Genomic DNA, 21,078 nt, shown 5'->3' on the forward strand with positions numbered 1-21,078 from the left:
ACAACACAAATTACTGTAGATGAACAAAATAACCATCAATTTTTTCATAAAATCTACATACAACCATGTTTATAATTACCCAAAGTAGCAACCAAATATATGCATATTAGTGTTTACATCCAACTAACAAAAACCAACAGTTTGGATTCAGTTGCACAAAAAACTAGCTCTAATTATCTATGCAAAATATTAGACCTAGCAACCATGAAACCCATGACATGGTTGCACAAAAATAGCAGCTATGCATCTCTAAAACCTAACCATGGTTGCTAATATCACATTGAAACCACATTACTCTATTTTCTACTATTCTTTGCATTGTCCCGAATCCGGACAGAAGTTCTTGATGAAGCTTGAGAAGCTTGCGGTGCAAAATCTTTAGCCTTACTTGAAGCTACTTTACCACTGTTTGCAGCAGCTTTGGGTGGTCTTCCTCTCGGTGCAGGCTTACTTGTTGCACGTGCTGCCGCCCTTTGTGCAACCTTTTTTTCCTGCAACAGTAATAGGTATGGATAATGCATTTGCAACTAATGACCACAAACATGTGACAACATTCTAAAATCTCAAAAAATATATCGGTGCTTAGATCACAATTCATCAATTAACCTTTGCATCTTCAGCATTCTTTGCTGCCTTAGCTCTCAATTCATTCTGTCTTTGGCGGATCTTTGGTACCCTTTGCCTGCAACAATAGTGTCGGTTAGTGTATGAGAAGTCCCTGATAACTATACATAGTTCAATAACACTTAATAATCTAAAAGGCATAAAGTACCTTAGAAGCCGATCCCAATGCCGATGACGATGTCGAACCATTGTTGAGTTTTCTCTTCTTGCTAGTGTTAACTGCTTTTTCCGTAGGTGGAAGGTGCCTATGACAAGTCTTGATATTGTGACCCAACACTCCACACCGGCTACACTAGAGAGATCTTTGCACCCTTCCAAGTTTAGGACCATCATTATCTAACTCAGAAGCATTCTTTGCCCTTTTGGTCTTCGGCCTACCCGGTTGCCTATTGTATTCTGGTGGTAAGATGGCAGGTTCTTCACTTGGGATCCACAAGCTCATCCCATTTACAGGCTGGATTGTGTTGGAGTAAGTAGCCATGTAAGTCTTGGTCAGGTAACAAGCATCCACAAATTCTTTAGGCTTTTGTCTCATGAAGTTGATAGCAGCTATGGAATGCTTGCAAGGGATTCCAGTTAGATCCCATCTCCTACAAGCACACATCCTTCTGGCTAGATCCACCACATACTTTGAACCTCCAATGCTTTGAACTTCAATTTTGGTGCTTCCGGTCCCTTGAGGGATGCAATCTATTGCAGCTTTAACTTTGTTTTTCTCGAGAATTACCCTAGGCTTGGGGCAGATAGGGTCCAACACTTTGCTCATCTTATCTTTTCTCACAGCTATCCTTTTCATCATCCTGACCCTAATTTCCTCAAAGCAAGTGATAACCAGTTTTTACCTTGCAGGTAGAATTGCTGCATTAAAACTCTCACAAAGATTGTTGAGCAACACATCACACTTCAAAAAGGTGTTAAAGTGGGCTCTGCACCAATGCTTTGGATTTCTTTTTGGATTTACAAAGTGTAAATTAGTTCAGAATATTAGTGTCGAATATGAGTAAAGGTAAAAGATGAAGAAGATGATAGGAAATTTTCTTACCTGTGAACCAATCAACAGCGGCTGGGCAGATTTGTTTCATCAGAATCATCTCTTTGTCGTAATAAACTATGGTTGTAGACTTTGCAATTGCCCACAGCTGGTCCTTCATCACCTTGCCAGGGAACTTTTTATTAAAATTGGTCCACAAGTGCCTTACACAAAACCAATGATCTGCTAATGGCAATACTGACTCACATGCAGGTATAAGCCCTTTTTGTTTATCTGAAATGAAGGTGAAACCATTCCCTTCACCCATGATTTCCAAATCCTTAACCAAAAGCCTTAAGAACCAGTCCCATGAATCCTTGCTCTCCATTTCTACTTGTGCATAAGCAACCACCCAAGTTGTGTTATTAGCATCAAGTCCAACTGCTGATAATAACTGACCACCATAGGGACTTTTGAGATGACACCCATCTAATCCCAAAATAGGCCTGCATCCAACTTTGAATCCTTGCTTCAATGCTCCTAAACAGATGTACATTCTTTTGAAGATAGGCAACTATTGTGGATTGTTAAAGTCACACTTGATATCCACAGTTGTATTGGGGTCCACCCTTTTCAGCTCCTTAGCATAATCTTGGACTCTTGCAAATTGTTCATTCATGCTTTTTTCAAGCATTTCCAAAGCAGCCCTCTTAGTTCTATATGCTTGCTGAAATGAAACGCTAGCTCTCACTTCAGCTGCCATGTATCCTCGAAAATTTTCTAAAACAATAAAAGCATTCAATATAAGGATCTGATCAAACATTAACTTTGATCTAGAAAAAAACAAAGAACAAAATTAATACCTGTTGAGATATCAGGGTTAAGTTTGATGAACTGGGAAAATCTCTCTACTAGATATGGTGTTCTAACCATAGTGTTCTCCTAAACCCTAGCACAGGTGTGACCACCAATATATTTCCTAACCAACAAGGTGCTCTCACATTGCATTTTAGTTGCCCTCAACTCAAAATCACAATTATCAGCCTTGCATATAGCGTGGATTTGGTCACTGTCACTCTTGTCAAGGAGGACCTCCCAACCATCCTAGATTGCCCTCTCCCTTAAGGTTGCTCTTAGTATTCTTGCTGTTGCTGTTGCAAACTTCAATCCTTTGAAAAAAATAAGGGTTCTTCATGTCTGTTTTCGGATTAAATTCGGGAAATTTATCCTCCTCAAAACCATCATCAGAGTTGTACTCAGGCCCTATGGCTTCCTCATCAGAGTCAACTGCCTCAAACATTGCCTCTTCATCTTCAACTTCAATATCTTCGTCTACTCCATAACCTGCATACTCATCATCACCCTTAGCAGGGTTGTAGTCGGCATCATCAGAGTTGGAATCATGTTCATACAAATCAGTAGATTTATCTTCTATAAACAAGCCATCTTCAAAAGCATCATCACAATCAGACCCAAACTCATCTTCATAGTCATCTTCCTTTTTCTTCTTTCCTTTATCAGAAGGAATAATTGTGGGAGCCTTGCTTGTTTGAGTTGGAATCTCGTCTTGAGGCTCATTTATCTTCAAAGCAGTCATACCTTTCCTATTAGCACACCTCTTGGACCTTTTATGCTTCTATGATGAATCAGGCAGCCTATTGTGTGATGGCAGGAGCTCTTCAACTCCAACTGATCACTTTTCCCCACTGCTACCAGCTTGACTAAACCCAATTAAGGGTATACAATCCTCATACATGAACAGATCATCGTCTTCCTCATTGCTTTCTGGGTCCAAGTATCTATGGTCAAGGTAGAGAATCACAAGCCTCACCCTTGGAACACAACAACACATCATCAGCGCATCTCCATCATTATTCAACTTGGCTACTATATCTTCCTCAGACCCTATAGAGTAATAGTAATCAATCCTTTTACCAGCATAAGAACGAGTGATACCCATCATCATCCCATACACCTCAGTTAAGCTCATTTTGTCCTTGTCCACATCATCGTAGTAACTGATGCATCCACCTATGTACTTCTTCTCTATATGATAATAATGTCCTCCATGATACACTTTAATCGTAAAAAAATCAGAATTAACTGCAATCACAAACAAAAATACAGAATCAGTGCCATAAATATATACTTACCAACCCAATTATGAAAGGCTTCCAACAACTATAACCCTAAAAAATCAATTCTTCTGTAGGATCACATAAACACTAAGAACCAAACACTAATGACACTAATGAGGACTCTTTGTTTAATCGTAAACATTAGCTTCCCAACAACAAGCACATGCATATCTATTATTCAATTTCATGTTTAGATGATAAACAAATAGAAAACAATAAAAATTGGAAACCTTAGTTCTCGCAATCCCCAAATTAAATGGTTCTAAACCCTAATTTGATTAAACAATTAAGTAAACTAAAACCCCGAAGTACGAACATTCAAAACCCACAGCTGTCCCATATGCAGTATCAAAAGCCTAGAATTTTTCGTCTCGACCTAAATCGGATATATACCTAGATGCATATGAATCCCGAAACATCTGGGATTAAAGATATTGGCATCTCTTGATGGATCAAGAGTCCATGTAAACCCAATCAGGGTATCCAAACATCTGCCCCAGCCATCTCTTTTACCTTGATCTCAACCATAACCACACCTACTTCTCCACCGGCATCGCCGACTCCGGCTTCGCCATTTGTCAAGATGATAATGAAAACAAAGAGAAAGAAGTAATAATGAAAAGAGGAAGAAGATGGGTTTCCCTTAATCCCTTTGTTGCAGATCCATTTATTGGAGAGAGTTTTTCATAATCTGGGATTAAAGATGATAACTTGGAGAGAGACTTCTCTTATCCTGGGATTTGTAAGAGGAAGAAGATAATTTTCCGAGAGAAAGAGGGTTAAAAAGGATGGAAGGGGAAAAAAAAACAGTAAATAAGAGGATAATGTTTAGGTGAAAAAAAAAGTCACACGTTTCACTCTGTGATTTGGTGGACGTATAAGCCACATGGTAACGTGGTCGTACGGAAGAACTCCTCATGAGCATATGTAGCTTTTATATACATTTATTTTAAGTTCCAATTAATCTAAAAAAAAAAGAAAAAAAAAGAATGAGGTTATTTTAGACATTTCGTTGAAAATGGGTCTTCTTGTCAGTTTGGTGACGTCATATTGTAAGGGGAATTTAAAAATTGGACCAAACTGATTTGTTTACAAAAGTTAAAGGGGCAAACTGATTTAAAAAAAATTGAAGGACTGAACTGATTTTGCTACCAAAGATTTGGGGGGTAAACTGAAATTTTTTCTTGAATCTATGTATTTATTGTAAATTTATATGGGTGTATGTTGGTTTACTGTGGTTAGGGCTTGGTTTCGGATTCACGATGTGGTGGTACATGGAGGCGTAGGAGGAGGGAGGAGGCGGGGACGAAATCCAGAATAAAACTGTGAGAGGGATAAATGAAATTGTGAGATGTGACTGAAATTAAGGAGTTGTGGAGGGAATTGTGAATGTAATTGTGGTTTTATTTTATGATGGAGGGGCACCGGCAATGGTTATTTTTGTGGGAGATCGGCAGTGGGTTTTGTGGGTGGCAACGCGTGGGATTAAAAGAACTGAAAAAAAAAATAAAATAAAAAAACTCAAAAAAAACTAAAATGTTTTAATTAATTTAATTTCATTTAATGTTTATTTAATAAACATTAAATGATATTGAATTAATTAAAACATTTTTTGTAAATATTATAAACATTATACTGACAAAATGTTTTGTCGCCCTAGAGAACTATGCTCGTTGTTTAAGTATTCAGGCGACGACATAGCTTTTGTTGCCTAGGTGGGCACTTATGCAACGAATTAGAAATTTTTATCGCTTAAAAACCTATGAGACGCGTCACATGCAACGAATCTTAAACATTCGTCGTTTAAGCTTTTAGGCGACAAAGTTTAAGGTTTAAGCGACGAAATGTACCCGCCGCTTAATTAATTTTTTCTACTAGTGTTTATATAGTCAGAAGGTGCTTAATAATTAGCCACATAATAGTGGTACGTATGTACAATGGTTTTAAGATTCCATCCAAGTAACTTTTTGTTTAAGATTAATTTTACTTGAGATCTTGGAAGCTATGATATTTGAAAAGCTTTGGTCCTAATTGTTAAGGCAATGGAACTAAGAGACAGTTTTATTTAAGCTAAAGAGAAGGAATTCACTACATTTTTTAACATGGGCATAAAATCGTGGGCCGGGTAACAGATCGCTCCAATATAGACGTAAAATCATGATTAAGCTTACGTAAATTCATTTAATTGCTTCTTCAATCAATGATAGCTACACATTTTATGAGACATGCTATCATTACTAGAATAAAGGACTTAGGCGACGAAAACATTTTCGTCGCCTAGGTAAGCAGTTAGGCGTCGAAACCTTCATTCGTTGCCTAAAAGCACTTAGGTGACAAACCAAATAATGGTTCGTCGCCTTAGATTACCAAGGAGACAAAAGAAGGACTCATACTTGTAACATCTTGAAGTAGCTAATTTGGTTTACTTAGTATTAATCTATGCTTTATTAAGTTTTTGGGGTATTTTACTTTTGTTTTCCAAAAAAAAAGAAAAAGGGAACACCTGAGCTGCGTTTCTCTTTGAAACACAGCATCATTTCTTAGTTTTTTTTAAACAATTGCTTGTAGTTAGGAAGCAAGCAGGAGGTGTCAAATAGTTACATATGCAGAGAGTAGCTGTCTAGTCTAAGCCTATAGGAGGAGAATTGTGAAGTCGGCCAAAGATCGAAAGTCGGCTAGGTTTCGACCAAAACAACTAGAGAGAAGTAGAGAGAGTTTTGGGGCAGAACAAGATTTGAGAAAGTTGTGGAGAGAGAGACAACCCTTTCTAATTCGTTTCTGTCTAAGGTAGAACCCATATCACCTTCTAGCAATTTTGAATTCAGTTCCTAAGATTTAATAGATTACTTACTTTTTATTTTGATTCTTGATTCTTTTGTCCGAGTATCAATATGGTTACTTTGTTTGATTATGGTTGGTAATTTCAAATTCTCAGACTTGTGTAGATAGGAATCCTACTTCGAATCAGATGTTTTGTTTTGATTGGAATCGTTGTTGTTGAAGCTCAAGAACCTTGTTCTTGAATTTGGGTGTCCAAAGCAATTTCTGGGTCTTTTTAATTCAATTGTTTGTTATGTTTAAAATGAATTCGTGTTCTGGAAATCTGTTCCTTTCCGTTCTGAAGCTTTAGAACTTGTGTTGTTACTTCAAGAGTCGAATTAAAGCTTCCAAAATCAAGTTTGTTAGTTGCTGCAAATTTCCAGAATTCTGCAGAAAAGCTGATTTTCTTGCCTACTTTGAGACAGGATATCTTTTAGCTCAGACCTTTGTTTTAAAATCCGAAAGTACCTCTGTACTCCTCATATATCTACCTATGTGGGTGTTAAATTTCATAGGATTTGGTTAACATTTGGTTTGTCAAATTGCTTGCCAAAAACAGTAGCAGATTCAACCAAAAGCTGAATTTCTGGGTTTTCAGGTTTTTGCTTCAACTTTGAGATAGCATAACTTCCTATCCAGGGCTTCGTTTTCAAAACTTAAGCTATGTACTTAAAGCTTGTAATCCCATAGGCTTTGGTTCATAAACTTTTGTTGGATTTGAGTGAGTGGAAAGTGAAGCCAAAAACAGCATCTTACACACTGTTTTGACACAAGGCTGACAGATGAAACCTTGTTCTAACTCAATCCTTTCTTTAACAGCTGATTCCTCTGTTTTGCAGTAGCTCTTTATACAACTTTTGATTCTTATTTTGTATCTGTTTTATAGTTTAGAGTTTCTTATTTATGTATATTACTTGTAACATAGTACTAAATCTAGTTTTTCATTGTTGTATGTACTTTACCTTTTTGGTAAGGTTCCGGAGATGTTTTTGGTGATCCACAAGAGTGAGAAGTGAAGTTTGAGCTCGACTTTGTGCTGTGCAAATCGAGGTAGGGTTTGATGGGGTGTTTTCTTTTATTGTGCTATTGTACGAATTGTGTGGTTATTCCTTGAATTGCTTGGTATTGGATTGTTTGTTATCGAATTGTTTGACATTGAGTTGTGTGACATTATTTGAATTAAATGTTGATGATATTGAGATCTTGAATTGATTATGATATGTCTATATTTGAAAGCATGTGTTCTTATCTTGAATCTATATTCCATAATGTTGGTGGGAAATGAGTGAGGTTGGAGGTGAAATGGAGAATGAGTGTTTGGGAATTTATGAGATTTTGCTATTAGAAAACCATTTGTGTAGTTGAGTTTACTCATGGGGACTTCCAATAGCTATGATCAGCCCACCTGCGCAAATGAGTGTGGAAAGTATACCCCTTCGACGTATGAGTCGATAAAATGATCTTTCAGGTTTTGGGACTGGGGACCATGAGTATAACAAGACGACCAGCAAATGAGGAAATTATATTCAAGGGTGATGTGAAGTGTGGGATGAGAGTTGAGTCGATATTGTGTTCATGCATTCTTGACATGCTATATTTGTTTTTTTCGTGCTTCATATCATGTTTTATTAATATATTAACTAGCCCTACTTATCGTTGCTCACCCCTCATCAAACCCCTTGCAGGTATGGTTCGTGAAGCATAGAAAGTGTTATGTAAATTAAGGCTTTCATATTATTGTTTTATAAAATAAGCATTACAAAAATTAATTCAGTTAGCCACGGAAAAATGCCGTCGCCAAAAGTCATTCTGCCGTCGCAAAAGACCAACAACGACGTTGTGGCGACGGCATTTTTTCCGTCACCGTTGAGGGTGTGGCCGTTGCTTTTGGCGACGGCAGTGAGCCGTCACAACCATGTTTGCGACGGCAAATAACGACTGCAAAGACCGTCGCTTAATTAGCGACGGAAATTGGCTACTGAACTTGCCGTTGCAAATACCTATGTTGGCAACGGCGATTGCCGTCACTATGATATTTAAAGATTTTCAAATCTGAACTTAAATATTTGAATTTTTCCACCAAAACCATTTGCAACGGGACTCTGCCGTTGCCAACTGCAGAAAATATTCCAGCCAAAACCCTTTGCGACAAGACTCTGCTGTCGCGAACTGCAAAAATTGTTACCACAACTATTTCAAATCTCATTTTTACCAGAAATCTGCAAATTCAAATCTCATTCAATCCACAATAGCAACCATAATCAACAAGGTACTAACACCACCATCAACTAGCATTTATTCCAACAAAATCAACACAATGACCTACATTCATTTCATAACCAAATTATCTAACATAAACATTATTCCACATGATGGAACCTAAACCTAACCAACAAAGTGCTACAACAATAAAAAGAGCTTCATAAAGGGACAACAATATTCCAACATAATCATGTTTTATCACATTCTAAAACACAACAATATGACATAAACCTAAATCATGCAGGAGCTTCATGGTGACCAGCGACATCATCATAATTTGAATCAAAATGGGCAGTGGCCTCAACATCTCCCTCTCCTATGGACTCTCTCCTAGCCTCATGGCCACTTGTTGCATCAACTGGTACCTATTGCATAAATGAGACCATTTTCTACAATTAGTTATGATTTGAAGTGAAAGGTGAAAACAAAAACCTATTGCATGCTCAAGCATTGACCATAATGCTTAAAACCATACCTAGATTCAAGTAAATCAAGCACCTTCACCCTAATTCATACTAAACCATACTTCAAAAATATTCATTCTAACAAAAAAGAATTTCCATTACTTAGAACATCAAAGTGTCTCAAAACATAATTTCAGGTCTACATCAAGTAAAAGTATTTCAAAATTTGAAAGAATAACAAGGCGGTGTATCTAAAAAATTACTAACCAGTCCATGTGCAATTGTGTTTCTTCCCCATGTGCAATTGTGCAATCTATATTATTGGCAATCTGAGCTTGAAGCATTTTAATAGCATCCTCCAATTTCTTATCGAAAGACTCTTTCAATTTCTTTGTTACCTCTTCAGTGATTTTGGCTATAAGGTCATGTTTAGAAGGGGCAGGTCCAGCCAGCTTGATTGGATTGCCTATGAGGTAAGTGGTTTTGAAACCTATTAAATGAAAATATTGGCAGTTTTCAGTTTTCACTACTCTGACGCCTAAGTCAGCTAATGTATGTGTGAACAGAGTGATAATAGATAATTGGATGGTAAATGCGTAGTTATTGAAAAGAGAGAATGATACATCTTTTTTGTTAACCAACTAACCCAATACAAATCTCAGTATAAACACACAAATGACTTATCTTATCTTTTTCACTCAATATTTTGAAACGAAGTTGAATTGAATTTCAGATTTCACAACCAACACCTTATATATATCCAAAACATAAATTAAAAGACCGAGAGAGAGATAAGGTTTCATTCAAATACCCAATTTGAGATGAGTCAATCTTCAGACAAGAGGTTGCAACTTCAGGGCGAGTTCTTCAACTTGAGATGAGTTTAGTGTGCCTGAAATCGAAGGCGTAGTGAGGCAAATATTCTTAATCCAAACTTTAACTTAGATTTTCTATCTCAACTCTCAACTCTCAAGTAATCTTTGCATTGCTTTTACAAGTAAAATTAAGCAAGAAGAAAATGAGTTTTCATGTTCAGCAGAATTTGAAGACACAGATAGATAGCTTACTAAGTATACTCAAAACCCAAAATCAAATAACTAAACAGGAAAGTCTATTGTTAGAATCATCAAAAACACAAGTATAATTAACTCAAGGCATATGAATAGTAAAAGCAGTTGCTTGAAACAAGTATACCAATTACCATATTTGACAATACGAAATTGTATTGTTTAACCATCAACCATATATATGCAATGCTAAAAGTCATCCCTTCATTAACTATCCAAGTATGAAATATAATGTTTACTTAGGATAGCTTCCTAGTAACAAACTTGACAATACGAAACTGTATTGTTTAACCATCAACCATATGTTTCTGCATAATGTTGGTCCTACACTAGTAACAGAACTAACCGAAAAGCCACAAACATTTATTCACATTCACAAGAGATTCAGTCTTGGTCATATAAGTTCATACACAACAGCGGATACCAAAACCGAAAAAAGAAATTTCATTCGCTCACAATAATTGACAGAAAAGAAACCTCGATAATTTTATTTTCTTCATAAAACAGATGGTATGTATCCAGTGAAAATAAAATCAACTTGAAACTCATAAGCTATCCACATATTCATAACCCCTGACTTTGTAAAAATATCAACTTGAAGCTCATGAACTAAACAAGTTCTATAAAAGCTCATGTCTATAACCCCTGAGTTTGTAAACATATCAACTTGAAGCTCATAAACTAAACAAGTTCATATAAAAGCTCCCTATATGTTATGTATTACATACCTTCATAATATAAGTTAATGCTCTCCTCTCTCTCTCTCTCCTTCCATCACTAAACTGCAAGTACAGTGTACAAAGTCCACATATTTTCCTGCCAGCAGAAAAACGCACAAATAAGTTAGCCAGAAAGTATCCACAGGCTTTTTCAAATTTCTTTTAGGTAAGAAACTTAGAACAAACCATTATCATTCACATTTATGTCGTAAAACTTGGTACAAGTTCATAAATCAAGCATCTATATGCATAACGTGAGGAAGGTAATCAAAAAAGAAAGAAGATGAGTTCTTTCTTTTATCACTTAGGGTTGACAATTAGAAGGTAAAATCTGAAGCTAGAAAGGATGTTATAGTGAACAATAGTGTTCTATGAATTAAATTCCCAAGGACTTGCGCAATTATACAACTATATATATATATATATGGTGGTGTCAGCCTACTTTTATGGTTGATGCATTTTTAATTATTGATTCACATTTACAAAAGAATACAAGGCATACCTTATTGAGTGAACAACATTTTTGTCTCGTCATTCATAATGTTTTGCAGCTTTCTATTTTAGAACTAGAACCCCTTACAAAATAAAAAATGCAACATGTCAATTTAGCATCATGACATTAAAACTAGTCTTGATGTGTCACATGAGTCTTTAAGTTCGAGTTTTTAAGTTCAAAATTCTACAAAGTAGACATAAACTAGCAATAAAACTGCATATGACCAGTCAATTAAGAATCTTAAAAAGTTCAAATAGATTGATTGCCAATCTAGGACAACTGTATACAAATTAAGATTTGATCAGGAGGGAAGATAAATATGAAAGTGAAGAAGTTTACCTCCTTCAAGACCAGTGCGTCAAACTATTCTTTTGTCATAGTAGGACTTGACTATATGAGGCGCACTCTAAGGCGCTTCCTATAACACAAAAAACATACTAGCCTTAGTACATGATAATGTAAATCGAAGACATTATCAATACATGTTCTAAACCATGTAAACATATATATTTCAACTTTACCACACTTAAATTCGACACATAAGAGGTGCATAATACACATTTTTTGTTTTCTATTCATTCGATAAACTTTGAGAGCACTTAACCATGTTGACCACAAAATTCATATGGTAAGAGGAGTGCATGAGTCTTATTATCTCTTTTAACATTCATTCACTCAAAGATCAAGATATTAAAAGAAACCTTCCCCTTGACAGTTACTAGAAATTTGCAATTAGGAATCAAGAACATGAAATTATTATGAATAATGAAGCAAGAACATGAAATAAAAAGATTAAGTTTTCGGAGTACCTTAGTACCAAAAGGACCAACTGGTCAAGAATTCCTTCCCCTGCTTATACATACAATAAAATAAAATCACTTCCATATCTATCATTAAGCATAAAATAAATAGAATTGCTTTGTGAAAGGAGGCAGAGTAGAGCATCCAACCCCGTACTTAGTTATCAAAAAAAAAAAATCACATGTACTTGGTTACATATACTCTCCTATAAATCCAATTCTCAAAGTATTAGATAAATCAAAATGAAATCAACTGATAAGAATACATGCAATAGATTAAAAGGCACAATTATTTCCAACCTAGATTAAAAGGCTATATTACTAACAAAGAAAAGAACCTAAAGAAAAAACTCTCACTCTTGAATTGCTCTCCACCATCAACAAAGAATCAAATTTAAAACAGTTGGAGGTGCGCCTTTAATTTAACAAAGAGCATATTTACACTGTTTTTAAGCTGCACACCTGCTCAGTGGTAAATTTTACAAGCAAATAAGCTACCACTAATTATGAGTCTATGACAATCATAATTGTAAACCTATAGAAAGAAACCTACATGCCAGCATTATATCTAACCTGTCTGTAAAGTAATTTCCATAATTATCAGTTGATAGTTTCTTACCCATAATATCTAAAAATCTTGGACCACTTCAAAGTTAGTTGGAACAGCAATTGTCTCCCTTGAAATCCATATGTATTTTGTTCACCAAAAAAAAAAGGTGCTGAATTGATAGCTCCACAAGCACTTTGGTTGATCAACTAAGGTTTTATGAAATTCGGAGAACAATAATGAGAGTGGGTATTTAACTAACGATGACATAATTCCTCAAACTAACAATTATGATTGTAGAGTTCTATAAATCTATTCATAAAAGTGTGAGTAAGAGTATATACCACCCCGAAACCTACATCTCCGATATGACAATTTGTTGTTCCTCATAGCAGCTATACAAGTTTAGCAACTTCAAATTCTTTCTCCCCATAAGGATATATAAAATTGAAGAACACAAGATATTTCTTACTCAATTAGAAGACTTACAAGATCTGCAGCATACCACTAGCAACTAAGTACTTCAATACCTGCAAACAGTTGACTGAATAATGAAATTAGATCACAGAAGAAACCTAAATCTCTTAAACTTGTAGCTCCTACCTTTTTCGATCTGCAAAACATACTAAAACCCTAACATATTCAAACCCAACCTAAAACTAACAATATATATAGAGATGTGAATGAAAACTCAGTCAAATGAACAGTAACTAAAATGAAATCTGACACAGGAATAACCCAGAGGGTTTTATAAAGGTGGACAGGAGGTTGAGAGGAAGGATTGGTTGGTAGATCTCCTAGTAAACTCAACGGATGTCGAGAGGAAGGATTAATCAGCGGTCGCATTCTTCTGCGAATTCAACATACCTCGAAGAAGACCAAATTTGGGGGTGTGATTTGTAAACAATAATGGTGATTGGTCTACACACACCAATACATCTCATTAGTGAGTTACACAAATTTTAAATACTAAGAATGAAAACCATTTGTGCTAGTGGAAGAAGTCCAACAAGATCAGAGAGATTGTTAGGCTCCAACAGATCCTCAAGAAGTGGAAGAAGCTAGCAAATGCCCCAAAGAATAACAACACTGCCGCCATTACCTATCCATCATCAACCACCACTACTACAACAACTCCAATTAAGCAGCAATGGCAGCAGAGGCATCAAGTTCCTCAAGAGAACACTCTCCTTCACAGACGTCCTAAAAGGGTTTCTCGCCGTTTGTGTTGGCAAGGTGCTCAAGCGGTTTATCATCCCAACCGAGTACTTGGGCCACCAAGCATTTCGGATCCTACCTTCCTTCCCCTAGCTAGCTTCCTTCTTAATACCCCTACCTACCAAACCACACCACATTCTCCCAATAACAACCATCGAGCACTTGTCATGCATGACTTAAACGAAAAGCCAGTAACTAAAACGAAAACCCAACAAGACAACCCAGAACCCAGTTTCTAATCTCGATTCTAACCAAAAACCCAACTCGAATTCACTAAAATAAACAGAATCAAAGAAGCAGAGAGTGGTTTTACCTTATCAGATTCGAACCCAATCAGATTCGAACCCAGTTTCTTCAATTAGTTGTAATCGTGAGGGTCTGAGTGGGAGGAGACGAAACCAAGAGGGCTGACTGAGACTTCTTTAACTGAGAGTTCTGTTCTTTGAGGAAGGTATGACTGAGGAAGTAGACAAATTAGAGATTGAAAGTAGAGAAATAGGAAGAGGAACGACGAAGTAAAGATGGGCGAAATCAGTTTGAAGAGAGGAATTAGATTTTTTGAGACGGGGGTTTGTCTGAATTAGAGAGAGGATAAATGGGCTTGAAGAGAAAGTGGTTTTAGTTTTAGAAAATTGGCCTTTTTTTGGTCAAAATCAAAGGCGGGATAATTGGCGCTTCCAACACTGAAAGGATACAGGCGACGGCGAACCCAACCGTAGCATCAAATCAGAAATAAAATCGGTTTCTTGCCACGGCACTCACTTGTCGTCGCCGTTGATAAAACCGGACGCGACGGCGCTAGTTTGCCGTCGCGAATTTTTCCTTATTTTGCTATGACAAAATGTTGCCGTCGCAAACTGATATTGATTTAGCGACGGCCTATTTACCGTCGCTGCGCCGTCGCAAATTTATGATCAATGGCGATGACAAATCCGAGCAGTGGCGATTTCCGGTGGCTAACTGAATTCTTTTTTATAGTGAAGGCTTGAATAAAGAATGGACGTTTCGAAAAGAAACACTATTCTAGTTTGTTTATTTGTTTGTAAATGCTTTAAACATGTGTGTTTTAAGTGCCTTCTTATAAGGCTTGTAATCTAAATAAAGGTGTGAAGGTTGTTGTTTCTTACATCATGTTACGATATCTATCTCATTTTAATTACGGATATTAAATTGTCTGTAATTAGAGTGCGATTCACGCCTTAACTCGAGATTAGACCTTTACTTGAGTTGGGGTGTGACAATACTATTTTCGTCGCCTTAATAGACATTAAGGCTACGAAGATGGTTTTGCCGCCTAAACTATCAACCACTGAGGCGACGAACATATTGTTTCGTCGCACAAGTTTATCTTAGGCGACGAAAGTGGTTACTTATGCGACAAAAATATTTCTTCGCCTAAGTATACTCACTTTTAGTTTCTAGATCTGAAACAAAAGGGGAAAAAATGGGAAAGCTGCAAAAGTGGTTCCAGATTAGTTTCCAATTTTTATCTTGATGTCATATAACTACTATTATGTATTTTTATTTGGAACATATATATTTATGTTTTTCCAATGTTTTGATATTTATGTTTTTATTTGATATAACTTGTTTAATAGGTTATATACAAGTGTATATATTTGTGAACCAACTATATATAAGAAGCAATATTTTCAAAAATCTTGTGAAATAGGATGTGATAGGTATGATGAAATACGACTATAGTTGAAAAATCACATATTTCCGGTAACATTTGGTCCCTGATAGAAGCGGTCAACCCTATTTACGTTTATGTTTCCCTATGGGGAGCCTTATCGTCGGGAGATGAACGTCCCTAAATTTTTATGTAGGTGGTTAGATCTCATCAATTTGAGAGTTTTGTGTGTGGAAGAATCAACCAAACTAAGCCATATAGAGATATGTAAGAGTGTTTTTGTGTAATAAGTGGCGTTGGTTTAAGTTTGACCATGTGGATCGAGACGCAAACCTTATCGAAAGCAGGTGAATTTTTTTTCATAGCCGTATTTAAGTATAATGATCATATCATACGGTTGAATTTTCATTTTGTGAAATTTGGCCATCGGAACCACAACGTGCCTACTAACATGGTATAACTTATTTAATAGGGTAGATGCATGTGTACATTTTTGGAACCAACTATATATAGGAAGCAATATTTTCAAAAATCTTGTGAAATAGGATGTGATCAGTATGGTGAAATACGGTTATAGTTGAAAAATCACATATTTTCATTAACGTTTGGTCTCCGATAGAAGCGGTCAACCGTATTTACGCTTATGCTTCCCTATGGGGAGGCAGGGGAGCCTTATCGTCGGGAGGTGAACGTCCTTAAATTTTTACTTAGGTGGTTAGATCTCATCAATGTGAGAGTTTTGTGTGTGGAAGAATCAACCAAACTAGGCCATATAGGGGTATGTAAGAGCATTTTTGTGTAATAAGTGGCGTTTGTTTAGGTCTGACCGTGTGGATCAAGACCCAAACCTTATCGAAAGTAGGTGAATTTTTTTTCATAGCCGTATTTAAGTATAATGATCATATCATACGGTTGAATTTTCATTTTGTGAAATTTGGCCATCTGAACCACAACGTGCCTACTAACGTGGTATAACTTATTTAATAGGGTAGATGCATGTGTACATTTTTGGAACCAACTATATATAGGAAGCAAAATTTTCAAAAATCTTGTGAAATAGGATGTGATCAGTATGGTGAAATACGGTTATAGTTGAAAAATCACATATTTTCAATAACGTTTGGTCTCCGATAGAAACGGTCAACCGTATTTACACATATGCTTCCCTATGGGGAGGCAGGGGAGCCTTATCGTCGGGAGGTGAACGTCCTTAAATTTTTACTTAGGTGGTTAGATCTCATCAATGTGAGAGTTTTGTGTGTGGAAGAATCAACCAAACTAGGCCATATAGGGGTATATAAGAGCATTTTTGTGTAATAAGCGGCGTTTGTTTAGGTCTGACCGTGTGGATCAAGACCTAAACCTTATTGAAAACAGGTGAATTTTTTTTCATAGCCGTATTTAAGTATACTTATCATATCATGCAGTTCAATTTTCATTTTGTGAAATTTGGCCATCGAAACCACAACATGCCTACTAATGTGATATAACTTGTTTAGTAGATTAGATGCAAGTGTACATCTTTGTGAACCAACTATATACAGGAAGCAATATTTTCAAAAATCTTATGAAATAGGATGTCATCGGTACAGTGAAATAAGGTTATAGATGAAAAATCACATATTTTCGGTAACGTCAGCTGTCCGATAGAAGCGGTCAACCCTATTTACAATAGTTATAATTTTATAATATCATTAATTTCTTACTTAGACAAACAATAATAATCACTTCAATTTAACATATAATTAATGACTGATTGATTACTCAAATTAATTTAGCGTATAATTAATGACAAAATATCATTATTGACTGATTAACTTTACGAAGATCCCATTGTATTCCGGACGCTCGCAGAATTGGTCCTGATAAACCCCAATTTATTACTTCCTCTCGACCAATAATGCCTACCCCCTCGACTCGTTCTAAAAAAATAGGATTGAGTGTAATAAGTTGTTGATATTCAGCAACCCTTATTAAAAAATAATCGCAAAAATCCAAACATTTATCTATCCAGCCATAAGGAAGATCAGCCGCTACTACCTAAACTAATTTAATACTATAATTATATAATTCTATAAAAATATTAATTACTTAGAGTTAGAGGACGAAAAGATAATTTCTCGTCGCCTAAGTATAAAATTTTTAGCGGCACATTTTCCGCCAAAAATTTTAGAAAAATTCAAACCAAATTTTTAAAAGTTTCCTTATCTACTTTTTGTTCTCTGCCTCACTTTTCATTTCTCTATTTTTTTTCTTTGAACTCTCTCTTCTCTCTTCTTCACTCTCGTCTCTCTCTCCTCTCTAGCTCTCCCTCTGCCTTTCCTTCTTCTTTGCTCTCCCTCTGGTCTTTGTCCCAAGATGACCACGCGGGTCGAGCATGCAGACACAACCCATCTCCTCCTCTCCCTTTCATCAAACCATCTTTGTCACCACCCACCACCACCATCACCACAAAAAACGCAGAGAAGCCATCGAAGCTCCGGGCTAGGCAGTCGGCCCGGAAGCTAGGGCGGCACAACTTGGGGACAGAGAAGCCGGGTCAGGTTCGGGCAGGAGTGGCGAGCAAGGTCAGTGGTGGTTGGAGACGTTTTCGGCGCTTGTTCAGTGGAGGCGGGGTTGGGCTGCCGGATTGGACCGAATAGGAGCATATCTGAATTGGGGCTGTAGCCGGTGGAGGGTTAGCAGTGGGTCGACAGAGCTGGATCAGAGGCGCGGGGTTTGGGCGCCGTTGCTGGATCGAAGGTGGAGACGCGTCGGATCGAGGAGAGAAGGGCAGTGTAGGTAGCCTATGCGCAGCCAGATCGGGGTAGAGTCGGATTCGCTGTCGGTGGCTTTGGGATCCAAAGAGAACCGAGTCGTCTGGACGCGCTTGGGGCAGCGCTCAAGGTTGGAGGCGTTGGGTTGGTCGAGGGTTTTGTGCATGCAAACTAGGGCTGTCAATGGGTCGTGTCGTGTCGGGTCAAGGAATTTCACGTGTCACAAGATACAAACCCAAACCCAGCCCATTTAATAATCGTGTTAAAAATCTAAACTCAAACCCAACCTGTTTCTTAAATAGGTTACCCGTTTAACCCATTTAATAAATAGGTCGTGTCGTGCTCGACAAAATGACCCATGACAACTATGACCCATTTAATAAAATAAAAACATCACTTGATTACATTCATTAAAAACTCCACAAAAGCATAATTTTATAACTCATGAATAATCAAATCCAAATTTTCAATATAAAGTCAAACACTCCCAATCTGAAATTGAAAGACATAATCCATAATTAAATTTGAAGTTTAACTTTGAATGTGAAAGCCTCAAATCATAACTTCCAATTCTTCTTCACTTTATTCAGCATAAAAGGCAAGCGTTGATCAAGCAGAACTAAAAATCAAAAAATAATTCTCAAATATAAAATTGTCATTGACATGACCAAAATACCTTTGTAAAAAGCTGATAAGTCGCGAACACAGAGAGTTAATGAGCCATGAACCTTAGGGTTTGTGTTATTGATACAAGAATGAAACAAGAGAATTTATAGTGTTTCGGTAACCCTAAGCTAAAGTGAAGAAAGAGGTACTGGACCCTTATACACATGTAATATTACTATTTAAATGGGTCATGTACGCGGGTTATATATATATATATATACAGATTTTCTCAGGTGCGGATGTCACATCTCAGGACCCATTCCGCCGTAACACGATATTGTCCGCTTTAGGCCTACCGGCCCTCACGGTTTTGTTTCCGGCAGCTCATGAGCAGCTTCCTAGTAGGTCACCCATCCTGGGATTGCTTTAGCATCAACATGCTTAACCTCGGAGTACCCATCCCCTCCGAAGCCGCTGAGCCACCAAAAGGCCTCGTGTTAGATTGGAGGTGGGCATGTACATATACAACACATAACCCCTCTCCGTTTGGCCGATGTGGGATATTACAGCGGATGTCCGCATTTATTCTTACGGTGCGGATTTTCACTCACTTTTCAATCGTATTTTCACATCTCCACCGTCTAGTCTTTAGATACTAATGTATAGATCATCTCTACAAAATTTCAGCCAATTTGGTTATCATTAAGGCACTCAAAATCGATTAAACCAATGGATGAACATAATTCTGTCGAACTTGAACCGTTCATGTTTATGACAGAAAAACGTAGTTTTGAGTGCTTTATTGATAACCAAATTGGCTGAAATTCTGCAGAGTTGATCTAGACATTAGTATTTAAATACTAGAAGGTGGAGATGTGAAAACTCGATTGAAAAGTGAGTGCAAAGTGGAAATCCGCACAGTAAGAATAAATGCGAACGTCTGCAGCTAAGAATGACTGTGTATATATATATATATATATTACATAACCCGACCAATCTAATAAACGTGTTATGTGGGTTCATTTCGTGTTGACAGGTTGACCCGCGGTTGACCCGTTTTTAGGTCATGACGGGTTGACCTGTTTTTTAATCGGGCGGGTTCTACCCACTTTATTTCGTGCGGGTTTCGAGTCGTGTTGTCGGGTCGTGTCGGAATTGACAGCCCTAATGCAAACTGGGTAAGCTTGCCGGATTTGGTGTGGTGGAATTTGGGTAAGCTTGCCGGCTCAGGGAAGTTGGGTGCCCAGAGCAAATTCTAGGTGGGACTGAGTTCTATGGTGGAATTTGGGGCAGTGGTGGAATGGGTGGCTGGTGGTGGAATGGGTGGTGGGTATTAGACCAAAAAAAATTGAAAGGAAAATAAATAAAAAAGAAAAGCAAAGAAATTGAAACTAAAAAATAAAACTTAAATAATAAAAATGAAATTTAATTAATTAATTTTAAATTATTCTAAAAAATATTAAATTATTTTAAATACTTTAACTTTTGTCGACTAAGAACTTAGGAGATGAAACTTATTCTGTCGGCTAAGGTTTTCTTAGATGACGAAATATCATTGTTCGTCGTTTACTTTCGACACTTGAATGTGTCCGTTTTCCTTACCTTAGACTTATGCGACGATACATAAATAGTCGTCTAAATGGACACTCAGGCGACCATTCTTTTTTATTCGTCGCCTAAGTTCTTACAGGTCCATGCTGATACGACGACTGTTAGGCGACGAACCTTTAGTCGCATGAAAACTTAGGCGACGAAACCTATTCATCACCTAAGTCCTTTATTCTAGTAGTGTATACCATATGGTATACTAGAATTTTCCGACTGGGAAAACATAATTAAGCTGCAACCTAGGTTTAGTTTCCCAAATCAAAGTGACAGCGAAACAAAAAGGCAAACATATAATGAAAGAAAGAACCCACATCTCTCAAGCCAAGGAAGCGACTTTGGGTTGGGCGTGAAGTTCTCCTGGGGCAATTGTACGTCAATGGATACGGCCACCCCCACTGCAAACCAGATTT

General features: G+C 37.0%; 2 protein-coding genes and 1 non-coding gene across 3 annotated transcripts; all 3 read right to left on the reverse strand.

Annotated features, from left to right (window-relative positions):
- Positions 1-26: 26 nt before the first annotated feature.
- LOC101302057 lies at positions 27-3,017 on the reverse strand. Its single transcript, XM_004296389.1, has 5 exons — positions 2,458-3,017; positions 1,667-2,374; positions 773-1,466; positions 607-682; positions 27-491 (listed from the first exon to the last, which is right to left on the reverse strand). The coding sequence occupies exons 3-5, from the start codon at positions 955-957 to the stop codon at positions 297-299; spliced, it is 456 nt and encodes a 151-aa protein (XP_004296437.1). The 5' UTR covers positions 958-1,466; positions 1,667-2,374; positions 2,458-3,017; the 3' UTR covers positions 27-296.
- On the reverse strand, positions 2,976-4,490 carry LOC101302345. The gene is made up of 2 exons (XM_004296390.1): positions 4,126-4,490; positions 2,976-3,697 (listed from the first exon to the last, which is right to left on the reverse strand). Exons 1-2 carry the CDS (start codon positions 4,133-4,135, stop codon positions 3,288-3,290), a joined length of 420 nt encoding a protein of 139 aa, XP_004296438.1. The 5' UTR covers positions 4,136-4,490; the 3' UTR covers positions 2,976-3,287.
- A 4,332-nt stretch (positions 4,491-8,822) lies between these two features.
- Positions 8,823-14,630, reverse strand: LOC101302637. Its single transcript, XR_184424.1, has 9 exons — positions 14,379-14,630; positions 13,337-13,391; positions 12,310-12,349; positions 11,840-11,918; positions 11,507-11,579; positions 11,014-11,101; positions 10,030-10,110; positions 9,486-9,708; positions 8,823-9,179 (listed from the first exon to the last, which is right to left on the reverse strand). It is a non-coding gene; the product is annotated as an uncharacterized LOC101302637 (transcript).
- Positions 14,631-21,078: the final 6,448 nt, after the last annotated feature.

Source organism: Fragaria vesca, linkage group LG4 (genome assembly GCF_000184155.1).
Source record: "Fragaria vesca subsp. vesca linkage group LG4, FraVesHawaii_1.0, whole genome shotgun sequence".
NCBI classification, from domain to species: domain Eukaryota; kingdom Viridiplantae; phylum Streptophyta; class Magnoliopsida; order Rosales; family Rosaceae; genus Fragaria; species Fragaria vesca.